Source organism: Rhynchophorus ferrugineus, unplaced genomic scaffold (assembly GCF_030347505.1).
Source record: "Rhynchophorus ferrugineus isolate W39M unplaced genomic scaffold, kcgeb_rfMv2 rfM1, whole genome shotgun sequence".
NCBI classification, from domain to species: domain Eukaryota; kingdom Metazoa; phylum Arthropoda; class Insecta; order Coleoptera; family Curculionidae; genus Rhynchophorus; species Rhynchophorus ferrugineus.
In genome coordinates this window covers 52,248,236-52,267,240 of record NW_027472580.1, presented here as the reverse complement: position 1 = coordinate 52,267,240, position 19,005 = coordinate 52,248,236, and the positions used below count along the sequence as shown (strand labels likewise).

At 29.4% G+C, this 19,005-nt stretch overlaps 1 protein-coding gene across 1 annotated transcript; it reads right to left on the bottom strand.

The window, feature by feature from the left end:
- Positions 1 to 5,027: 5,027 nt before the first annotated feature.
- LOC143198296 (uncharacterized) lies at positions 5,028 to 9,056 on the bottom strand. The gene is made up of 4 exons (XM_076407430.1): positions 8,985 to 9,056; positions 8,751 to 8,877; positions 8,620 to 8,694; positions 5,028 to 5,287 (listed from the first exon to the last, which is right to left on the bottom strand). The coding sequence occupies exons 1-4, from the start codon at positions 9,000 to 9,002 to the stop codon at positions 5,109 to 5,111; spliced, it is 399 nt and encodes a 132-aa protein (XP_076263545.1). The 5' UTR covers positions 9,003 to 9,056; the 3' UTR covers positions 5,028 to 5,108.
- Positions 9,057 to 19,005: the final 9,949 nt, after the last annotated feature.

The window sequence follows — 19,005 nt, the reverse complement described above, 5'->3', positions numbered from 1 at the left end:
ACCTAGACCTTCAGATAGCTGTCACTCGGGAAATCAATAGAATTGCAAGGAGACATGAGGACAGACGCTTTTCTCGTGTCAATATCGAAGTAATACAAATCTTGGATAACACCAGAATGGGACACAGACTCAAAATAATCAAACCATTTGATCTTCTGTAGTGTAGTATCGTGAGGTGCATTTAATAGAAAAACAGCAGTGTTAATACATTAACGTTATCACTCTAGAAACTATATATAGATTTAAATGATTGCAAATATAAATTGTAATTATTGGCCATTTGGTTATATATTTTGCTGCTCTCGCATGCCATTTATCTATACTATTCCAAAACAATAGTTTCTCTTTTGGATTGAGCCTTTGGTTATGCGGAAAGTACGATAGAGGCGATAAAAGTTCCTATGTAAGTGAGTTCAATACCTCTTTTGACTGGTTTTGGTTTATGAGACGATTCGACATGCTGCAAAATCACATTATCATGTATTTGACCGTATTGCCTTTATGTTTCTCTAAGTCTAAACAGTTCATAACATACAACATTAATTTGGCCCCACCAGAGACGGAGCATAGTATTATAACCAAAGTGGTTTGACCTTGCAGTCGATTCTTTTAAGCCCAGGTCGAGGCTGGGATTATATTGTATTGTTCGCATTGGATTTTTAAAACAAGTTAATTTTTCACAATTCGTTACTATTCGAAGCGGTGACTTCCGTTTGTACCTTTGAATCAGCATTTCGCTGACAATTTTTGTGCTTTATAATTGTCTATGATTCAAGTCATGTGGCACCCATATTACCAATTCTTGGATCTTTCTTTTCGTTTCCAATCATTCACAAATTGCAACACGGCTCACATTCAGTGCTTCTGCCAATTGTTTTTGAGTTTGTGTGGGGTCTTGATCCAGTAACCCTTGATATTCCACATCTTCAAAATTTTCGGTCTACCAGGACGTCCTTTGTATTCGAAGTTGAAATTACCTTATACTAAACATACAAGTGAAAAATACGGCATCATTTATTAAATTAGTAGGAATAGTGGAAAAGTAATTGTAATAGGATTTTCCAAAATGATTACAAAACAGATGTGCATGGAATACAAGTTAAGACTCTGCTAGATTATAATATCAACCGATATATCCGAGTTCCCTATGCCGCCTCTGTAATATAGGTGCTCTATCAACACCCATACAGAATACGAAAAGAGACATAACGCGTGGTCCGAAAAGTAAACCGGATGTTTTGTTTACAAATTTACGTATGGCTTCTGAACTGTGGATAATTCAAGCAACATATCATAGAGAGCGTCTTAAATAATAACCACATTAAAATCGAGACTTTGGAAAATAAATTGTCTAATAAAAACATATTCTAAGAAATACAATAACTAAAGCTTATTTGTATTGATATATACTAGTTATCCCCTAAGCACTAAAATGCAAAGTAAATATAAATAAAGTGTAAATATATATAATAAATTTAACTATTTAACTATCAACCATTGGTAGCCATTCAATCCCAGATCCATTTTTGTTCTTCAAGACATGCTGCATCGATCTGAACAATCATAAGGCACTATATCTACTATATCTAGCGAGTACGCTGAGTGAAGCAGAACTTTCCATTTGATTTTAACAGTGTATACTTCACAACTTTTGCAACTGTTGACTTTTGTCAAATAAGAGGATGACTATGCGTCTGTTATTCGATATTGCTGATTTTTTTGAAACAATTGGTTATTCCCCTTGTTAATTGGCATCTGTAGTTGCACAGTACAGTTGCATTCGGTATTAACAGCTCCTAGTAGACTCTGTTTCAAAATCTGTGTGAAGTTTCTCCTGGAAAACCCTTCGTTTTTTCAAATATTTGATGAACTTTGGCAGAAAATTTGTTCAAAATAAACGACAAAGTAAAGAATATCGAATATCCAATTTTGATTGTTCCATGATTCCAGCGTTACATAGAATAACAGTTTAATTGAAAAGTCCCCGGCCTGACACATAGATGGCGCTACTAAAATTAAATACATTTTTTTTACTTAGCCTTAACCCTCAAAAGATTCGTGTACAAATTTGACAGCTGTCGGATCATTAGTTTGTGAATTATAACACCCAAAAAAATCCACAAAGTGATTTTGAATGACCGTAAATTGAAATTGAATGAAATAGCAGATACTCTAAATATATTAACTGAACGTGCACATCATATCTCGAATATTTGATTACAAGGTATTTATGTATACTATAATTTAAAGGGCTAGGTCAGCTTCAAAAATTCTTCTCGGTTCTCCTCACTTTTTTTTAAAATCTTATTAAATAGTATAATATGTTTGGAATATTCTCCCAACAGTTTTAATATATTAGCGTCAAATTCTAGGACATAGACTCTCTTCAGGCCATGTCAATGTAGCGTGTCGCAGGTATATTTTAAAACAGCTGCTAAGCAATTATTTGTCTGTCCTTCTCACTTGCCCTCATTTTCTAAGAACAACTAGTTGAATATTTTAGTTGGTTGTTGCTTCTTCAGCGACGAACCAGTTAACTTAGAAAATTAGGATACATTACATAACAAATATTTCCGGATTTGGCGCATGCGCATTATTTAGTATAGAAAGCCATAGAAAGGAATAGACAAAATTGTCTTCCTTTTCTAACGGCGTTTTTTTTTTGGAGTCGGTTCGTACAGTCAATCAAGTGAAAACAACAAAAAAATCTAAAATATTTAGATTTTATGTTAAATTAATAATTCCATAGGAATAATAACTAAGTCGTGTTATTTTTGGTAGTTTAACATACATTGATTTTCAAATATGAGAGAACAAGGGTAAATTAGAATGTAAGTTTAATTTTTAAAATATTGTAAATTCGAAACAGCATCAAATTTATATTTTAGTGGTAATGATAGCTGCCAAATTTATATCACACCATTTTCAACGACATCGAATAGGTATCAATATATGCCAAAATTTAATGATAACAAGAGCAGAGAAGAAAATTATTTTTGTTGTGATGGAAGTAGTCAATTTATTAATGAAGTTTGTCCCTCAATAACAGGAGCAAAAATTGCTGTAACTGGTTTAGACATTTATTGTAAACATGATATAACATAATTTAGTAATCATTAATTTTTATTTTATAGCTGAGATGTAGCTAGAATTTGTTGAGAGGTAGAGTCGAGTAAATTAGACAGGATTTTGCTAGGATGCAAGAACAGTGGAGAGTGATACTATGAAACTATTAAGTTTGCTAACAAAACTAGATTTGGATCAAATAAACAAAATATAATATCACACTCTAATCATCTAATGACAAACAAGGAAGAGGGAACGCATTTTTATATAAGAGTATAGGTAAATAAATTATTATGTTGTAAGTGTAATGATATTGAATGGATATTTCTTTCAGCTTAAAAGTACGATCATACATTCGTTTTAAGCTAGTAAATGTACAATATGTTAACCGAAAGCTCGAGGTTCATTAATGGGGTTTGCAGATCAAGAATAGGAGCAGAAATTGCAGTAGGAATCATAGTTGATCACATTTGAAGATTTTTAGGATAATTTCACTGCTTTTATATATAATGGTGGCTTTTTCGTTTGGTTTTAACTATATTGGCTGGAAATGATCTAAACGATTTTGATCTTGTTTATGGTAATGTTTATGTATATGGTTCTTGGAGTTCATGATAATTGTTCAAATATGAAAATTAATTTAAATATGGTGTTTTTATAAAAATAGAAATGCTTCAGCTATAGTAATTATATTTATATTATCACATCTCATTCAATATTTTTTTAAATAAATGTTTGTTATGTGTTATTTCAAAAATTTCCCTCGTACTATATATCGGAAACTATATATAATAGTTTCAATGTTAAATTAAATATTTATCAAATTTGTGTATATTTGTTTATAAAAAATAACTTATATATAAAAAAGGAGTAAGTAAATGAAGATGAATATACGCATATATGTTAAATTGAATTATACCCTGTGTCAAAAATAAATGAGCCCAATATTCGCATGCGCCAAATTCGGAGATATTTGTTAAGTAATGTATCCTTAGAAATTGCTTCAAAAATACTTCCTGCTGTTTCAAAAATAACCCAAATTTCTGCAATTGTTGCTGAAACAGTCACAAATATCCCTAAAGAGAGCATGAGAACCACAAATAGCCTAAAAAAAGTTGACGTTGGGACCCGAGAAGCAAGAATTCGTGACAAGTAAAATCAAAAGGATGTTCCGGATATTGCTGCTGCGGCAATGTCTGCATGATATTTAGTAAGTTTTAAAGCAATTCTTAAAAGCTGGTGGATATGATTTTTCAAAAAAAAATTGATAATGTTAATAAAATATCGATATATATATATATATATATATATATATATATATATATATTAAATATCGCCGATGTTTTTTTGGTCGATATATCGATATGTTTATATTTTTGGCCAATATTTTTCGATAATTTTTAAAAGAAGTATCGATAGTTGAAAATAAAGGAATCGAATTTTATTTGTAACGTAACGGTTTTTGGGAGGAGAGTATCGAAATTTTGATGTGGGATGTATCTTCCCTGTCAAATGGATTTTGCGCTTTGCGAGCTTTTATTTTGAGACTTTTCACCTCTGGACTTCAAGTGAATTTTGAGTGATCTGATATCGATTTTGTGTTCGCTGATATATGATGGGTTATCCTGATCACGCCAGAAGAAATTTTGTTGAGATTTTTTTTTATATTTTAAAGTCTCATTTTTACCAACGAGGGTTTATCTGGACTAGACCTACGGTTTAACGTGGGCTCCGAACCACGGTCCACGGCATTAAGCCTATCGACTCGCCAGCGACCAATTTAGAGACCATCCCAGAAAACATTCGATCTTACCCAGCCTGGCTTTTATTAAAATTTCCTCATTTACATTTCTTGTATCTATTTACTAAAGAAACTACAAATAATTGAAATCAATCAAACTACGCCATTTATTTTATACTAAAATTATTTAAAGCAGGATAATATTATATTTAAAATAAGCTTTAATACCGTTAATATATTTTATTATCACATAGGTGCATATTATATTTACAAATTTATTATAGAACTAAATATTTTCGCGTTAATATTTTACTGGAAGATACGTCTGAAGAATCGAGTTGGGGTGTACGAATCCAGGGATTGGAGCAAAGTTGGTGGGGCGCGCGGTTGGGCTTGGTGTTGGTTTTGGATATTTGTATCCATCATTATCGCCTTCATAATTGTACGAGTCTTTGTAGGATCCATCATCACCAAATCCACCTGAAATGAAAATTAAAATATGATGAACTGAGTATTATTTTTTAGAGCAATAGACTAGTATTAATACGAAAATATATAAGAATGATAACAACTAGATATTTATAAAACACTTAAAATAAATTATTCTCAAACAAATCTATTATTAATTACAACTGTCACTTAAAAAATAAATCATTTTATATTGAACAGATACAAAGATATCTGGTAACATTGTTAGATATTACCTGATTATCTTGATTCAGATACTATAGATACATCACACTGCATATAATAAATTGTTTAATGAGTTTTTATTTGATGAGAACTGATGTTATTAAGTTCGAAAGGTTCGTTCGAGTTAAGGTCGAAATACGTCCAAGAAGTCGTTGATATTAATTTTTGGATTATAAGTGACACTGACCCATTCATATATTTTTCATTACGACATCCTAAAACTAACGTCAATTTTTTTTGGGTATCTCAAAATATTCATACATTGAAATCGATTTTCAATAAATAAAGAACAAAGTGGTAGTAGCACCATGGTATTTTGGTAATCTTCCCGATTATTATTTTAAGGATGAACTAAATATATTAAAAAATGTATACAGAAGTTTAGGGAGATTATGCTGAATAATACAATATATTTCAAACTATTAAGTGGTTTTTTAGAAGAAAAATATAGTGGTCAATAATATGATTAAAAAAAAATTTCAATCTTTCAACTATATAAATATTATCATTAGAAATTGTAACTGATGCAAGTAATATCCACTCTAATAAAAAATATCACAAAATAACTTTGTGAATATAGTCTTTTGGCGCCATTAGTGGTATCTTTCAAGGATTCAAGGTGGGTATGGAATTTGAAATTCGAAATTAATTTGTGAAATTAAAGCGGTTAGCCTATTATTTTGGATCTTCCAGGCGATTTTTATTTATTTTTTGGGTTTAATGTACTGAGATTATTTTGATATTTTTAAAACAATTATTACCAGCTGTATAAGAATTTTTTGTTGAACATTTTAATACGAAATTATGGACAATATTTATGACAACCTTGCTATTTTTAAGCGCTTTTATATACAATCCTAAAACAGACATAAATAAAAATCACTCGATTTTTATCAAGATGTCTCAAGATCATCTAAATTTCTGTTTTAATAGTATGACATTTAAAGGTACTGTTTCCAATATGTTATGAAATATAGATTCGATCATCGCCTATTTTTGTTTCTAAATCATTTGTTTTGTTATACTGTGACCCTAGTCGTATACAAATATCAATTTGTAATATACATCTCAGTATAAATTTGTTTAAAATAGCCATTATGTAAAAATTCCAACGACATTATTTTATTAATATGTATATTAGCATTCCTCGGAGTTGCAATATAGTGAAAGAGTGCAAAAATTAACAATTATTATTTAAATTAATAACACTTCTGCCGCGTATACGGTGCTATTGGATAAATATTTAAATTAAAAAATATCGAAATCGCAAAATTTTAATATTTTTCTGACATTTAATTTTTGACCAGAATTCATTCTTATTTTATTTACATTAGTGGAGATTTTTTCCAAGTAATGCTACAAATAAATTTTGATTAGATTGAATTTCAATATAATATTTCATTAAAAAATGTCTTATTTTGTTTATATTACATCTATATCTATATCATCATTCTATATCATCTATATCTTGTATTTTGTTAACCTTTTGTCTGCAATCACCTTCTTTTGAAAGTTACAATACAATATATTTCTATTATGAGCATATAATCTACTGCTTATTTTACTTGTTTTATATGATATAAGTTTATTCTATTTTTACATAGAGAACGAAATGAATCAACTAGATACTTTAATTATTCACATTTAACATATTGTTAATTGATTTTAATAAATTAAATTAATTTACCGGATCTATTGGTCTGATTTAGTTATTTATGTTGCCTTACTGCATTTGTTTATATTTTATAAATACGTATTTTATGGAACTAAATTATGTAAATTGCCTAATGAAAAATTTGCTTTATTTATTTTTTATTATTAATTAATTTTTATAAGTAATTAACTATATTATTCTTTTTTAAATTATATTAATTATATTATGATTATTTTATTTTATAATACAAAATCTTGGGCTCTAAACCACGGTTTTCGGCATTAAGCCTACAGAATGGTCAATGGCCAACTTAGAAGACATCCGGTCTTACTCAGCCTCGTTACTGCCGTGACTGAGATGGTTTTTCCTTGCCGTATTTTACATTGTTGCTTAGAGACATTTACAATAAAGATCATTAACAATAATTACATTCATACCCTGAGGTATTCGAACCTGCGATTATCGCAGCAGTAGAAAGACAGTCCTGTTGCTTTAATCACTGCAGCTATCAAGCAGACACTTGTTTTATAAAATAAATACAAATTAATTTTAATTTTAGGTAGAAATAAACATACTATCTGCATTACATAACATACAATTTTTACTTTTAATTTGCCTAAAAATTATTTGTTTATAAAACAACATTTATTATGTAAATTGACAAATGAATTATGTTATTTATATGCGAGAATGGCGTTTAACAGAATTCCAGATTCAAGACAGTACAAAAACTAACAAATATTCAAATCAAGTTAAAGAAAAAAATGCGGAATTTTGAAATCGTGTTATTTTAATAGCTTTTCATAAGATGTTTCATTAATTAATGATATATCAAGCGTTATAACTGAATATATTAGAAAGACAGTTGTTTTCTTTTTCTGTTGGTGCAGTTTAGTTGCGTTATACTCTTAGGCTATAATCTATTGTTTTATCCCCATGTTCTAATTTGTAATAATATAATTAAAGTATGTTTAATAATATTTTAATAAAAACCAGCAGCTATATTCTTATGTGTTGTTCATTTAAAAAAACATCAACTAGTGATATAATAAAAATCTAAACAATAACAATTACTCTTTGTTAATAGTATTGGATAAATTTTTGATCATTTTATAGTTACTTTAAAGTTATAGTTATTAAAGTACTAGATGTTTTTACGTTTTTTTTGTAATATTAATGTTAAGTCATGGATATTTTGTTTTAATTTAAAATCCTTATTGTATAATTAATTCAGTTCAATTCAGTTAATTCAATACTTGACTGGAAACTATGTTATAAACTATAGTGTTATAATAATTAGGTAATTTTTCTTATGTCACAACAATTGCTAACTAACTAATGCAAAAATAATTAATTAAATCATTAAATTGTTATTTTTAACAATCTATAATAATATGTGATAGTAAAAGTTATATGTTAATTAGTTGATTATCGATAAAAGACTATATTCATTTATTAAACTTACCACTTGGTCCCTCTATATGTACGTATGGGACATCTTGGTGAACGTAACGTCCAGAGTCATCAGGTTTGTACGAACCTATCGCAACAGGGACATTGTCTGAATGTTTACATACTAGCAACATGATTACTTACCACTATCATCGTGAATATATTGTCCACTGTTAATGGCTTCATTCAGGTTATAATTACGGACACTTTGTTGAAGATTGACCGGAAATGTAGCAGCTGAGGCCATATACAAGACTCCGAAGAGCACGATCTGAAAACCGTTATGTATTTAAAAATTTTTCCTTACATTCACAAATTACAAGAAATTTTATTGAACATTTCCACTAAGTCATACAAAAGTACTTATTCTTTACGTACCACTGTAGGTGTATTCATGGTGTTCACCGGACTAGATTGAAACCGACTAGTTTGAATTCTTCAACGTCTTTGATTTTATATATAGAACGATGCTACCAATTGCTGATATTTGATATACATCCGATTTTAGTTTTAGCATTGTTTTCGCATAGTTTTACGTTAAAGTTCACGGTAAAATATCTTATTATGCAATGTTAATGGAACGATTGATTTAGTATATCATTAATTGGATTTAATAATATATACACTAACGAAGTTATCTTATAAATAAAGTGGCTAGTAAAGGTCTTTCTTTTAAGTATATAAAACAATTATACAATAATAATCATTGTTAATTCCCTTATTAAAATGACAATAAACTTTTTATTATTGGTTTTATCGGTTATTGGTGGCGGTATTAATTTTATGCAATTTAAGCTGGTAGAATTAGAGATTTCTGAATTTGTTGAAGGTGCAAAGATATTTGATTTTTTATCAACTTTTGAATTGACCGAAATATTAAACTTTTATTAGTGGCTGTCTTAGAAGATCATTACAAGAATGTTATTCTGTCTACTATATGTTACATATTAAAGTAATAGAAAAATATTTGTTTGTAAGTGATAAGATCCTCTTTATTTTTTCGCTGTTTCAACTCTTGTACCCGTCTTTTTAATTTGCTTTACAGGAGGTAATAAAGGTAATAGTTCTAATTCTTCGCCTTCTTGGTGTCTTAAATGTATTCGGTGTCTTAAATTAAAATTGATATATGTTAAGCGTCCAAATTCATATATAGAGAACACAACTACATGTGTTAAACGGTGAGATTGCTACAGCTATGTTTGTTTAATATTACAAAAAAACAGGAAGATATTATGTAATGTGTTTAAGATATAAGGATTTTGTTTACGTTAGAATTGGATTGAGCTAGCAGTACCTTTTGTGCTCTTGGTTTAATAAGTCGTCACGTCTATGCAAAAAAATCAAATTTTTTTTAAATAAATTTTAAAACATTGTTTTTAAACATAAGATGTTTCACAAATAACGCAGTCGGTAGAATTATAGGGCCGTTATCTTTTGAATTAATTCAATTAAGTGGAGATTTATTTAAAAAATAAGCAGATTATTAGGAAAAGAAGATAGACTGATGTTGGATTGTTTTTACTTACTCAAAGCATTTTTTGGCCTAGTTAAGTAAAGTTTGGGCAAAATTATCGCTGTTGAAGCTGTACTGCCACTAAAGGTAGACTGCCACTGATTAAACTCTACTTCATTAATAAAACAGTAACATTATCCGACATAGTATTACATTAATAAGATTCCTTGCAAATATGATGTCTTTAATACGAAATTTGAAGTGACTTATTGACATAAGGAAAAACTTTACATATATTTTAATGTTTTTTAATAGTGTTTTAATATCGGCGAAGAAAAGGTAACAGATTAAAAGGCATTAAGTGATATTTATCTAATTAATGTCGTTTATGAAATCAAGTTAAAACATATTTATTATGAAAACTCTTACATATGGGACATTAAAACAACTTTTAATACAATCGATTGGTGTCACCAGGTATTAAAAGCTTGTAAAATAATACGCATTGCAGATTCCACAAAATGTTTATCCTAAAAAACGTTTAGCCTAATTTTTGGTATGGTTAGGTTAGAGTAGGAGTTTATTCCGATTGTAGTAGTTTGCTTCTTTTTCTATATACAATTTCCAAATTGGTCTATTTTTCGTTAGTGGAATATTTAGATTTTAAACTATGAGATCAGGTAATATCCGTTTTATTTATTATTTTTTTGGCTCAGGTATTATGATATTTCAGCTGATTTTTAATAGACACTGACTGAATCTACTTATAAGTTTTAGCAATATAAGTATGTCCATTAACCCTGAACTGACTTGAAACTTTGTTGTAGAAACGCATTGATTTTTATAGGCTGTAATTTTTTAACACATTTATTACACATTAACACTACTAAAAGACAATTGCAGTTAATATATTTTCCACTGAATCACTTAGTGTTCAAACATTTGCAAGACCAGAAGGCTTTTTCCGCTTGACGCGTCTAATGACATTATTCACATTTAGAAGTCTGGACGCTTTCGTGTTGACGTGGTTCTGAAGTCTTCTTTGATGGGAATCGATAAATCATCTGATAGTGTCCGTTACAGATGCGTGCATACCAAGTCGAATTCACAATACACTTCAGCACCTTACTGGCGCCACACTGGTTTCAGCACCTGCTGATATAAAATAAGCTTGGTGTAGGTTGATACCTTGGAATTTCGTCCAAGCACCCAATACATTTTCCTGAACTTGATATTGAGTTCACCGTGTTTCTTTTTTATGTTCTATCTGAGCTTGGCAAACGGGGCCATGTCAAGGTATTTTGCTCTACTGCAGCTCTGCTATCATGCTGCAGCGTGGTGCTCTAATTTGCACATTCACTGTGTATAGATTTTGGTTCATTTAATTTAATTCACCATTTTTTTGTCCAAATAGCAACTTTATCAAGAGTAGACTAGAGTTTCCGCGTTGAGCTCTTTAGAGTCTCTGCTAGTGCTAATACTGCCGTATCATCAGCAAAGGTACCAGTTGTACTATACGATGTTGTGGTTTTTTAATGACTCGATTTTTTATAGTTATATCTTGTTATTAGATATGTAAACAGTTGGGTGGCAGTTTTATAATTAAGGTGACCGAATTGTTCATAAGGTCAGTCCCTAAGTGTTTTAAACTTATTTTTGTGATTGCCTATAGATTAGGTTATTAAATTGTACATATTATAACTACCCTACCAATAACAATCACACCAGTAAGAGCGCTGGATATAAGGTAACCTTATCAATGTTTTTTCCTATCTTCAAAACAGTTCTTGGATTTAACAGTTAGTGGATTGATGTGACTATGTTTTTAAAGAGCTTCTTTTAGTTTTTAATTTTATGAATAGCCAGAACTCTGACTGTGGCATGTGAGATGACTCATTACTGCATATGTGTATATAATAATATTCCTTATTGAAAGTTTGGCCCGGTTGAAGAAACTCATATCATCACCGTAGTATAATAAACACTAAACATAAATTTTGTACGTAGTGAACAAATTTGTATAGATCTGAACGTAGAAATATACACAAGGACTTATTACAATGTGGGCTAACATTACAGTAACAATCATATATTATAAATTGGTCATTGTAGTAAAGATGACTTGAAAAAAAAAGGATTATACCTATGGGTAAGATTTAACGTATGCGAAGGCTAAAACTATGTGTTAATCTTAATCTCTAGGCAGCTTTCGGATGCAAATTAAAAGAAATGTCAGATGCATCATAAAGTCAGCATTTTGATTCTTATTTAATAATGTTGGGGAAGGTAACAATAAATTTCGTTGGAAATGTAAACACATTGGTTGTTTTGTCTCTTAACGATTTTATTTGCCTTTTTTGTGTCGATATCGGTTCGGTTATGGTTCATATGAATTGTAATTTGGAGAATCCGTGGACGTTAATGTGGGTGTTTATAAAAAAATGCGGACACTGTTATTCGATTAATATATAAATGTTTTTGTTGGGAATGAAGAGAGAAACGTGCGACATCACTGTTTCAGATGCAGTCATGGTCCAGGAATAACAGGCTTAAATATTACATAACATCTCTAATAACATTTTTAAGGTAAAACGTCATCTCACTGAAATCTAAGAGATCCGTAATTGAGAAACCCCGGTTATCTCCCATTACCTATTATTAATCTTTGAGATACTTTGGGATTTTTGTCTTTTTATGTTTTCATCTATTACTACTTAATGGCCTTTTTATGTTAAATGAATACTAAATGGACTATGGCTATATTAATTAAATCATCATTCATTAGTTATAAAACAATACCGAAACTATTTTCTATATTCTATTATATTCTACTATTAAATATTTGAAACTATTTATTATATAACAAAACTTTATGTTGTTAGACTTAAAACAAATTTGTATTCAATTTCTTTACTAATATACTATTGTGTATCTTGCCTATTTTTGATGTTTAAATTGGATTGAGTTTTTCATTGTTAATTTTGTTTAATGAAAAACTTCATAATCAAGCGCTTTAGGTGAGCCTTTTAATTTGTTGCTAATACGATAATTCAAATTTGCTTTTAGTGCACGGATAATTTAGAAATACGATTATTTTTTGAAGAAACAAAAATGAACTAGTTTTTTTCAGCTAAAATAATGCATCTTTCTAAAATAAATCGACAAATGGCACACTCAAATATAGTACATATATACACAAAGTAAATTAGTGGGCATCTAATTGACTGTTTAGTTTCTAAACATTAAAATTGTTAAATTGTTATAGAATCTAACTAAACTTATATTTTCTACAGAGCATAACAATCAATTAATTCAAATGGCTTAATCTAGATATTTTTTGGACTCTAGTTTACTCGGGAAAGTAAAAACCCTTCGAAGTAAACTATTGGTTCCAAGGAAAGGTGATTGTCAGTTACCGTATAGTTTCAGAGTGGGAGTGACATACACACTAAACAGGGCGAACCAAGAGGTTCACAAGCATTTACGATCAATTCACATTAAAGTATTCATGAAAATATTCACGATAAGTTTATATTCACGAGTAGTTATTAGTCGAGTTTGTAAAATAAGATCGATTCGTATGATCGAAGATATTTCGTGTATTTTATTATGTTGCATTATGTTGTAATTATATTTATAAGTTATATTAGTAACTAACAAACAGTTTACTTTTTTATAAAGAAAGATAATATACCCAGGAACTAATTGATATCAGTTTCGGAAATCACTGACATTTTCAAAAACAACTTATTTTTGATCATATTGAATAAGTAATTCAATATGGTCCTTGGAGCCGGATACCGATTTACCAACCAGTAATTACTAATTATTTCTCTTTACATTTCTGCTCGAAAGTTATTAAGTAAGCTTGGCTTTATACACTTACAATACATTACATTATGCCCGGAACAACTATCGATTTTGAATTATCACAGCCATCAGTATCATCAGTGATTCTACAAACGAATCTATATTTAACTATTGTCATCCTCAATGTTTATCAATATTATGTTTATCTGCTTGGTTACACCAAGCTTCTTTCGAAAACGAAACAATGTTTCATGAAGACACAAAATAATTTTTTATATACAATTTTAAAAGGTTGAAATAGTTATTTTCACACGCAATGTTTTAGAATATAGCGAGGCAGTTATGTTATATCGTTCGAGTGATACGCCACTAGTTATTCAAAGAAATAGGACGGTATAAATACACCGTAGGACCGAAAGATTTGATTATTGAGACCACTAAATATAGTGGTTTCGTTTATGTTAGTGTAGATTCAAACCCTTAGTGTCGGTTCCTGTTGCCCTTCGGGAAGTTGATACTTCTTTCCTTAAAATAAAATAAAAAATTAAAGTACATTAAAATTGTTGTGTTTTAAACGCCCTCACATTTCATAATTGGTGCACTCGGTAGGATTATGGAGCGATCATAAGCCTGGTCTTTTTTGAATTCATTTAATTAATCAGAATGAAATTAACTATCAAGAAAGAGGACGGACTGACATTCGATTGGCAATCGTTTCGCAGTTATTTGAAGAATTATTTGGTGTAGATTTTTGGAATCTGGATAAAAGTACAACAACCTTATCCATCTCCATGCTTGTTTATTTATGAGGGAGATGTTACGGGACTCATACCAGTCTGACTATTTAAGATATGTGAGGTACCTAGATATAAGGGTTTCGTATATATTACAATAGGATTAAGCTGGAAGTATCGCTGGGACTTCCAGTTCAACAAGTCGCCACGCCAAGTTGTATAAGTAAAATAAAAAAGTTTTTATTGTTTTTATCCCTATAAATTTCACAACTGATATCAGGTCAATTTTTTCAATTAATTATTTTTCAGAATAATTTCGACAGCTATTCAACACTTAATGCTCTTATATTTGTATTAGATTGTATTAATATTTCTCGTAAATTGTGCCTTGTTACTCTATTTGGATGTCTACATTAAGTACGAGAAACAGTAACAAGACACACAAAATATCTATTCAAGATAACCGATAGCAATTTATAAGTTTTAGATAATCTTTTTTTTGTATAAATACATAATAAATATAATATTTTAATTAATATAATTATAGAATAATATATTTATTTATTTATGAGTTTTAGATTATATTAAAAAAATATAATTTAATTAATTAGATTAGGAAAATCTATTACGTGTCTTTTAGCAACATTTACAGCTTCTTGCATTTAAATTGACTTTAATAAACCCAGTATACACCACGATATCGGTGAGGTTTGTCATACTTCGGGTATATTATTCCGGATATGGAATTTTTAGAACTGAATCAGTAAATTTTTACTTGAGCGTAAATTTTAATTGATTAAGGGAATTTTAGAAAACCCAATTTTAGAACAATGTCCGGAATGTCCGGTAATATTTTATGTGCCTCACATTTTCTTAGATTTCGGATTTTTAGTATAAATTGGCAGAACGTGATACATTTTGATTATGTTCTTTTGAAATATTATAAGTCGGCTTTTGGATTCAAGTAATAGGATTATCTATATTTAAGTATAGGTATAGGATATCTTTAAGTAATAGGACTAATTTTAATCAATAAACGAGCCTCCAATCTAGAAGCTAATAGTTTAGATATGAGCACACGGATCAAATCAAATATTTTAAAATTAATCTTGTTTTCACATCTAAACGTAAGAACTAAGTGCCTAATTTTTCAATTTCTTACTTTTTATTACCATTAATTTGGTATATAATATATTTTCACTCTCTTTGAATTACAAATCTCTTTGGTATAAAAATAAGTGCAAGAGGGTCCATGGACTATATATAGTATGGAATAACTTAAATCATAAAATAAATCAAGATTCGTTCACAATTCTAGTAGTATAGCGTAAATACTTTGATTGGACAATATATTTGATATTATGATAATTACTTAATTAATTTATTTTATTCAGTCGCATTAAATAATAAATATTAAAAATATATAAATAGTGGTCTTCTGGACGAAGATCAAAACTGCTACATAAAACATTTCTTCTACAATTTTTTATATAAAATGATTTTACAAATTTAATATTGTATGATAACAGCAGTTGTTAAGCCCTCCTACTGCTGTAATAGTCATAGGTTTGAATACTGCCAGACATGGACGTACTTTATATTTCTGATTGTAACTCTAAATGTCCCCAGGCAACAGTCTAAAATCCGACAAAGTATAACTACTCCAGTACTCTGGGATGATGTCTCTAAGTTAATGATGTCTCTGTTAATGCCGAGGAATATGGTTTGAAGCCCAAGTTAAGCAGTTGGTTGTTCGTAAAAATATGACCAAAATATAATAAAAAAAGAAGCATTAGCACTACGTCGAGTGTCAGTCTAGTGAACTCTGGAATCTAGTCTAGTCTAGAATTACTCGAGTGTAATTACTGATTACTATGATCCGTGGAGTTACTGAACAACCTACTGTAATATTGATCATTAATATAAAATCATATTACAAAACCTTGGCCTACTGAGTTGAATAATTCCATGAAATAACTAATTTAGTAACATAATATTTATTGCTTGTTATTATAATAAAAATATATAATGCTACAATAATTTTATTGAAGAAGCAGTAAAAAAACATATAAAAAACTGTTTTTCCAATTATTGTTTGTGTCAATGCTAATAATGACAAGTAAATAAATTCTTTGCCTTCAGATATTAAAGTTATTTGTCTTGGAAATGTTAAAACACTTTATGTAGGCGGATATATTCAACTATTTTATTCAGTTACACTGTTACATAGACAGAATTATTAAGGTGATTTATGAATGTAATTTTATATTGTGTCTGTATCTATAATTTTTTAAGATTATCCATATTTTTTTCATTTTGTTTATGAAGATTTTTTATATTTCCAAGTTATCATTTACTATTAAATGAACAATTCTTGTATATAAATATATTACTCGTATTACAATTTCGCAAACGGCTGCAAGAATACCGACGATAATCTAGGATCAGGGTTTTTAGGTATAGAAATCGATCTATCAATGTTTGACCTTCCAATACATTAGTTTTAAATAAATATTTAATTTTATTGTTTTAGCGCGAACTTTTGCCAAATATGTGATTGCTTCTATGCCATAAAACGATTGATAGTATATTTTCGTGCCGTCTTTCTTTTATAAGTTGGACAGTCATTGTTTCCACTTTGCTTATATTTTTGATTCTTTATTATTTCTCGAAACAATTTTACAATAACAAAAATGTACATAAATATATATTTTGTGCTGGTATATTTTAATGTATGATTACAAGAACTATAAAAATATAAGTAATAATACAGTATATTATCACATAAGTTTATCATAAGTCAACATTGTAGACCATTCAATACAGACTCTTGAGGAAGAATGCGAACGACTACACAGTCATCTCTGTCAATCACTGTCTATTATTATTTGCAATAGCTAGGGTTATTAAACCAAAAATAATTATATGACTTCAAATAGTCTGAGCAAAGCTTGATCTGCTAGATTTCTTTATTATAATATATTTACACGAAAAACAAAAATTATTTACTAATTATCTTAAAGTTATTATTGATATTAATGCCATTATTTATTGGTGAAAGAGTGAATTTTTAATACTTATTACCTTTGGTGTTTGATTTGAAGGATTATGCTTCCGAAGTCCATCAAATAGTTTTACTAAATTATAGTGAAATTGCTGGTCAATTTTGGTTTGAACAATTTAAAAGTAGCAATTTTTGATACCAATGATAATTAGTGGTCTGGATTAAAAAAAAGATGTTGAAAGAGTGGAGAAAATAGTTGACGAAAATAAAGATTTGCAACACTTATTGGACCAAAATTCCAGATAGTTTAGTAGTTAGTTTATGATTTCCAGGTGTTTTCAGAGAAAATGGCTACCATAGGAAGTGAATGAAAATGCCATTTCGAACTGTTTCATTATTGGGGCTTCATTGCATGTTGCGCAAAGGAAGAGTTGATCTGCTACGACAATTTTCAGTGGAAAAGTTAGCCCATGACAAACACCCACAATGATAACGAGGCGGAATATTCATAGTCATAAAGTTTTGCCGTGTTTAGGGTGAGATCAGCATGGTACGACATGTTAATTGGACAAATAGAGTAATTGAACGTATTGTTGCAAAAAGACAGTGATGGTAAGAAATGAAATTCAAGTCATCTTTTTGTTTGATAATGCTCGGTCATACTTTTCAAAATATGTGAAGATATCCTGTTGAATCTTGAATGAGAAGTTCTGCCGTACTGTACTCACTAGACATACCGCTTTCTGATTCATAGTTGTTCATATGGATGTAGCGTGGTTTGGCAGCCATGTAATTTTGAAATACTGATGATTAACGAAAATAGATCGATAATTGCAACTTTGTTCTTACGATAAAATATCGCCATGTTGCCAGAAATATGCGAAAACCTTATATATTGCAGATATTTTTCTCATTAAGTTGATTTTTAAAGTAAAAACATCATAAGAATGCATGCAAACATATAATAGATATTTATTTAATTAGATACTATAATAGTTTGGTCATTAGGCATGGGGTTGTCTATGTTTTCAACGGTATAATTTTGATTCATCATTGTCATGCAAGGAAAATATTATACAAGTAAAATATTTGTTAGTAAGATAATTAACCCTGTGGTTCTATGATCTCTTGTTCGGTAATTTAAATACTGCTGTTTTTATCTTGAATATAATTTCAAATATCCATTTAATGAATTAGATGGAACCACATATTGAAAATCTGGAATATAATCGATGGTAAATGAGAAGTTTTTAAAAGTGGACATGATGAACTACATGAATTACATACTCTACTCAAACGAAAAACGATGATATATTATGAATTATGTAGCCATTGTTGAACTGACGACTTTTTGTTGAGTATTTAGCATTTATCACCAATAACTATATAAACAAATAA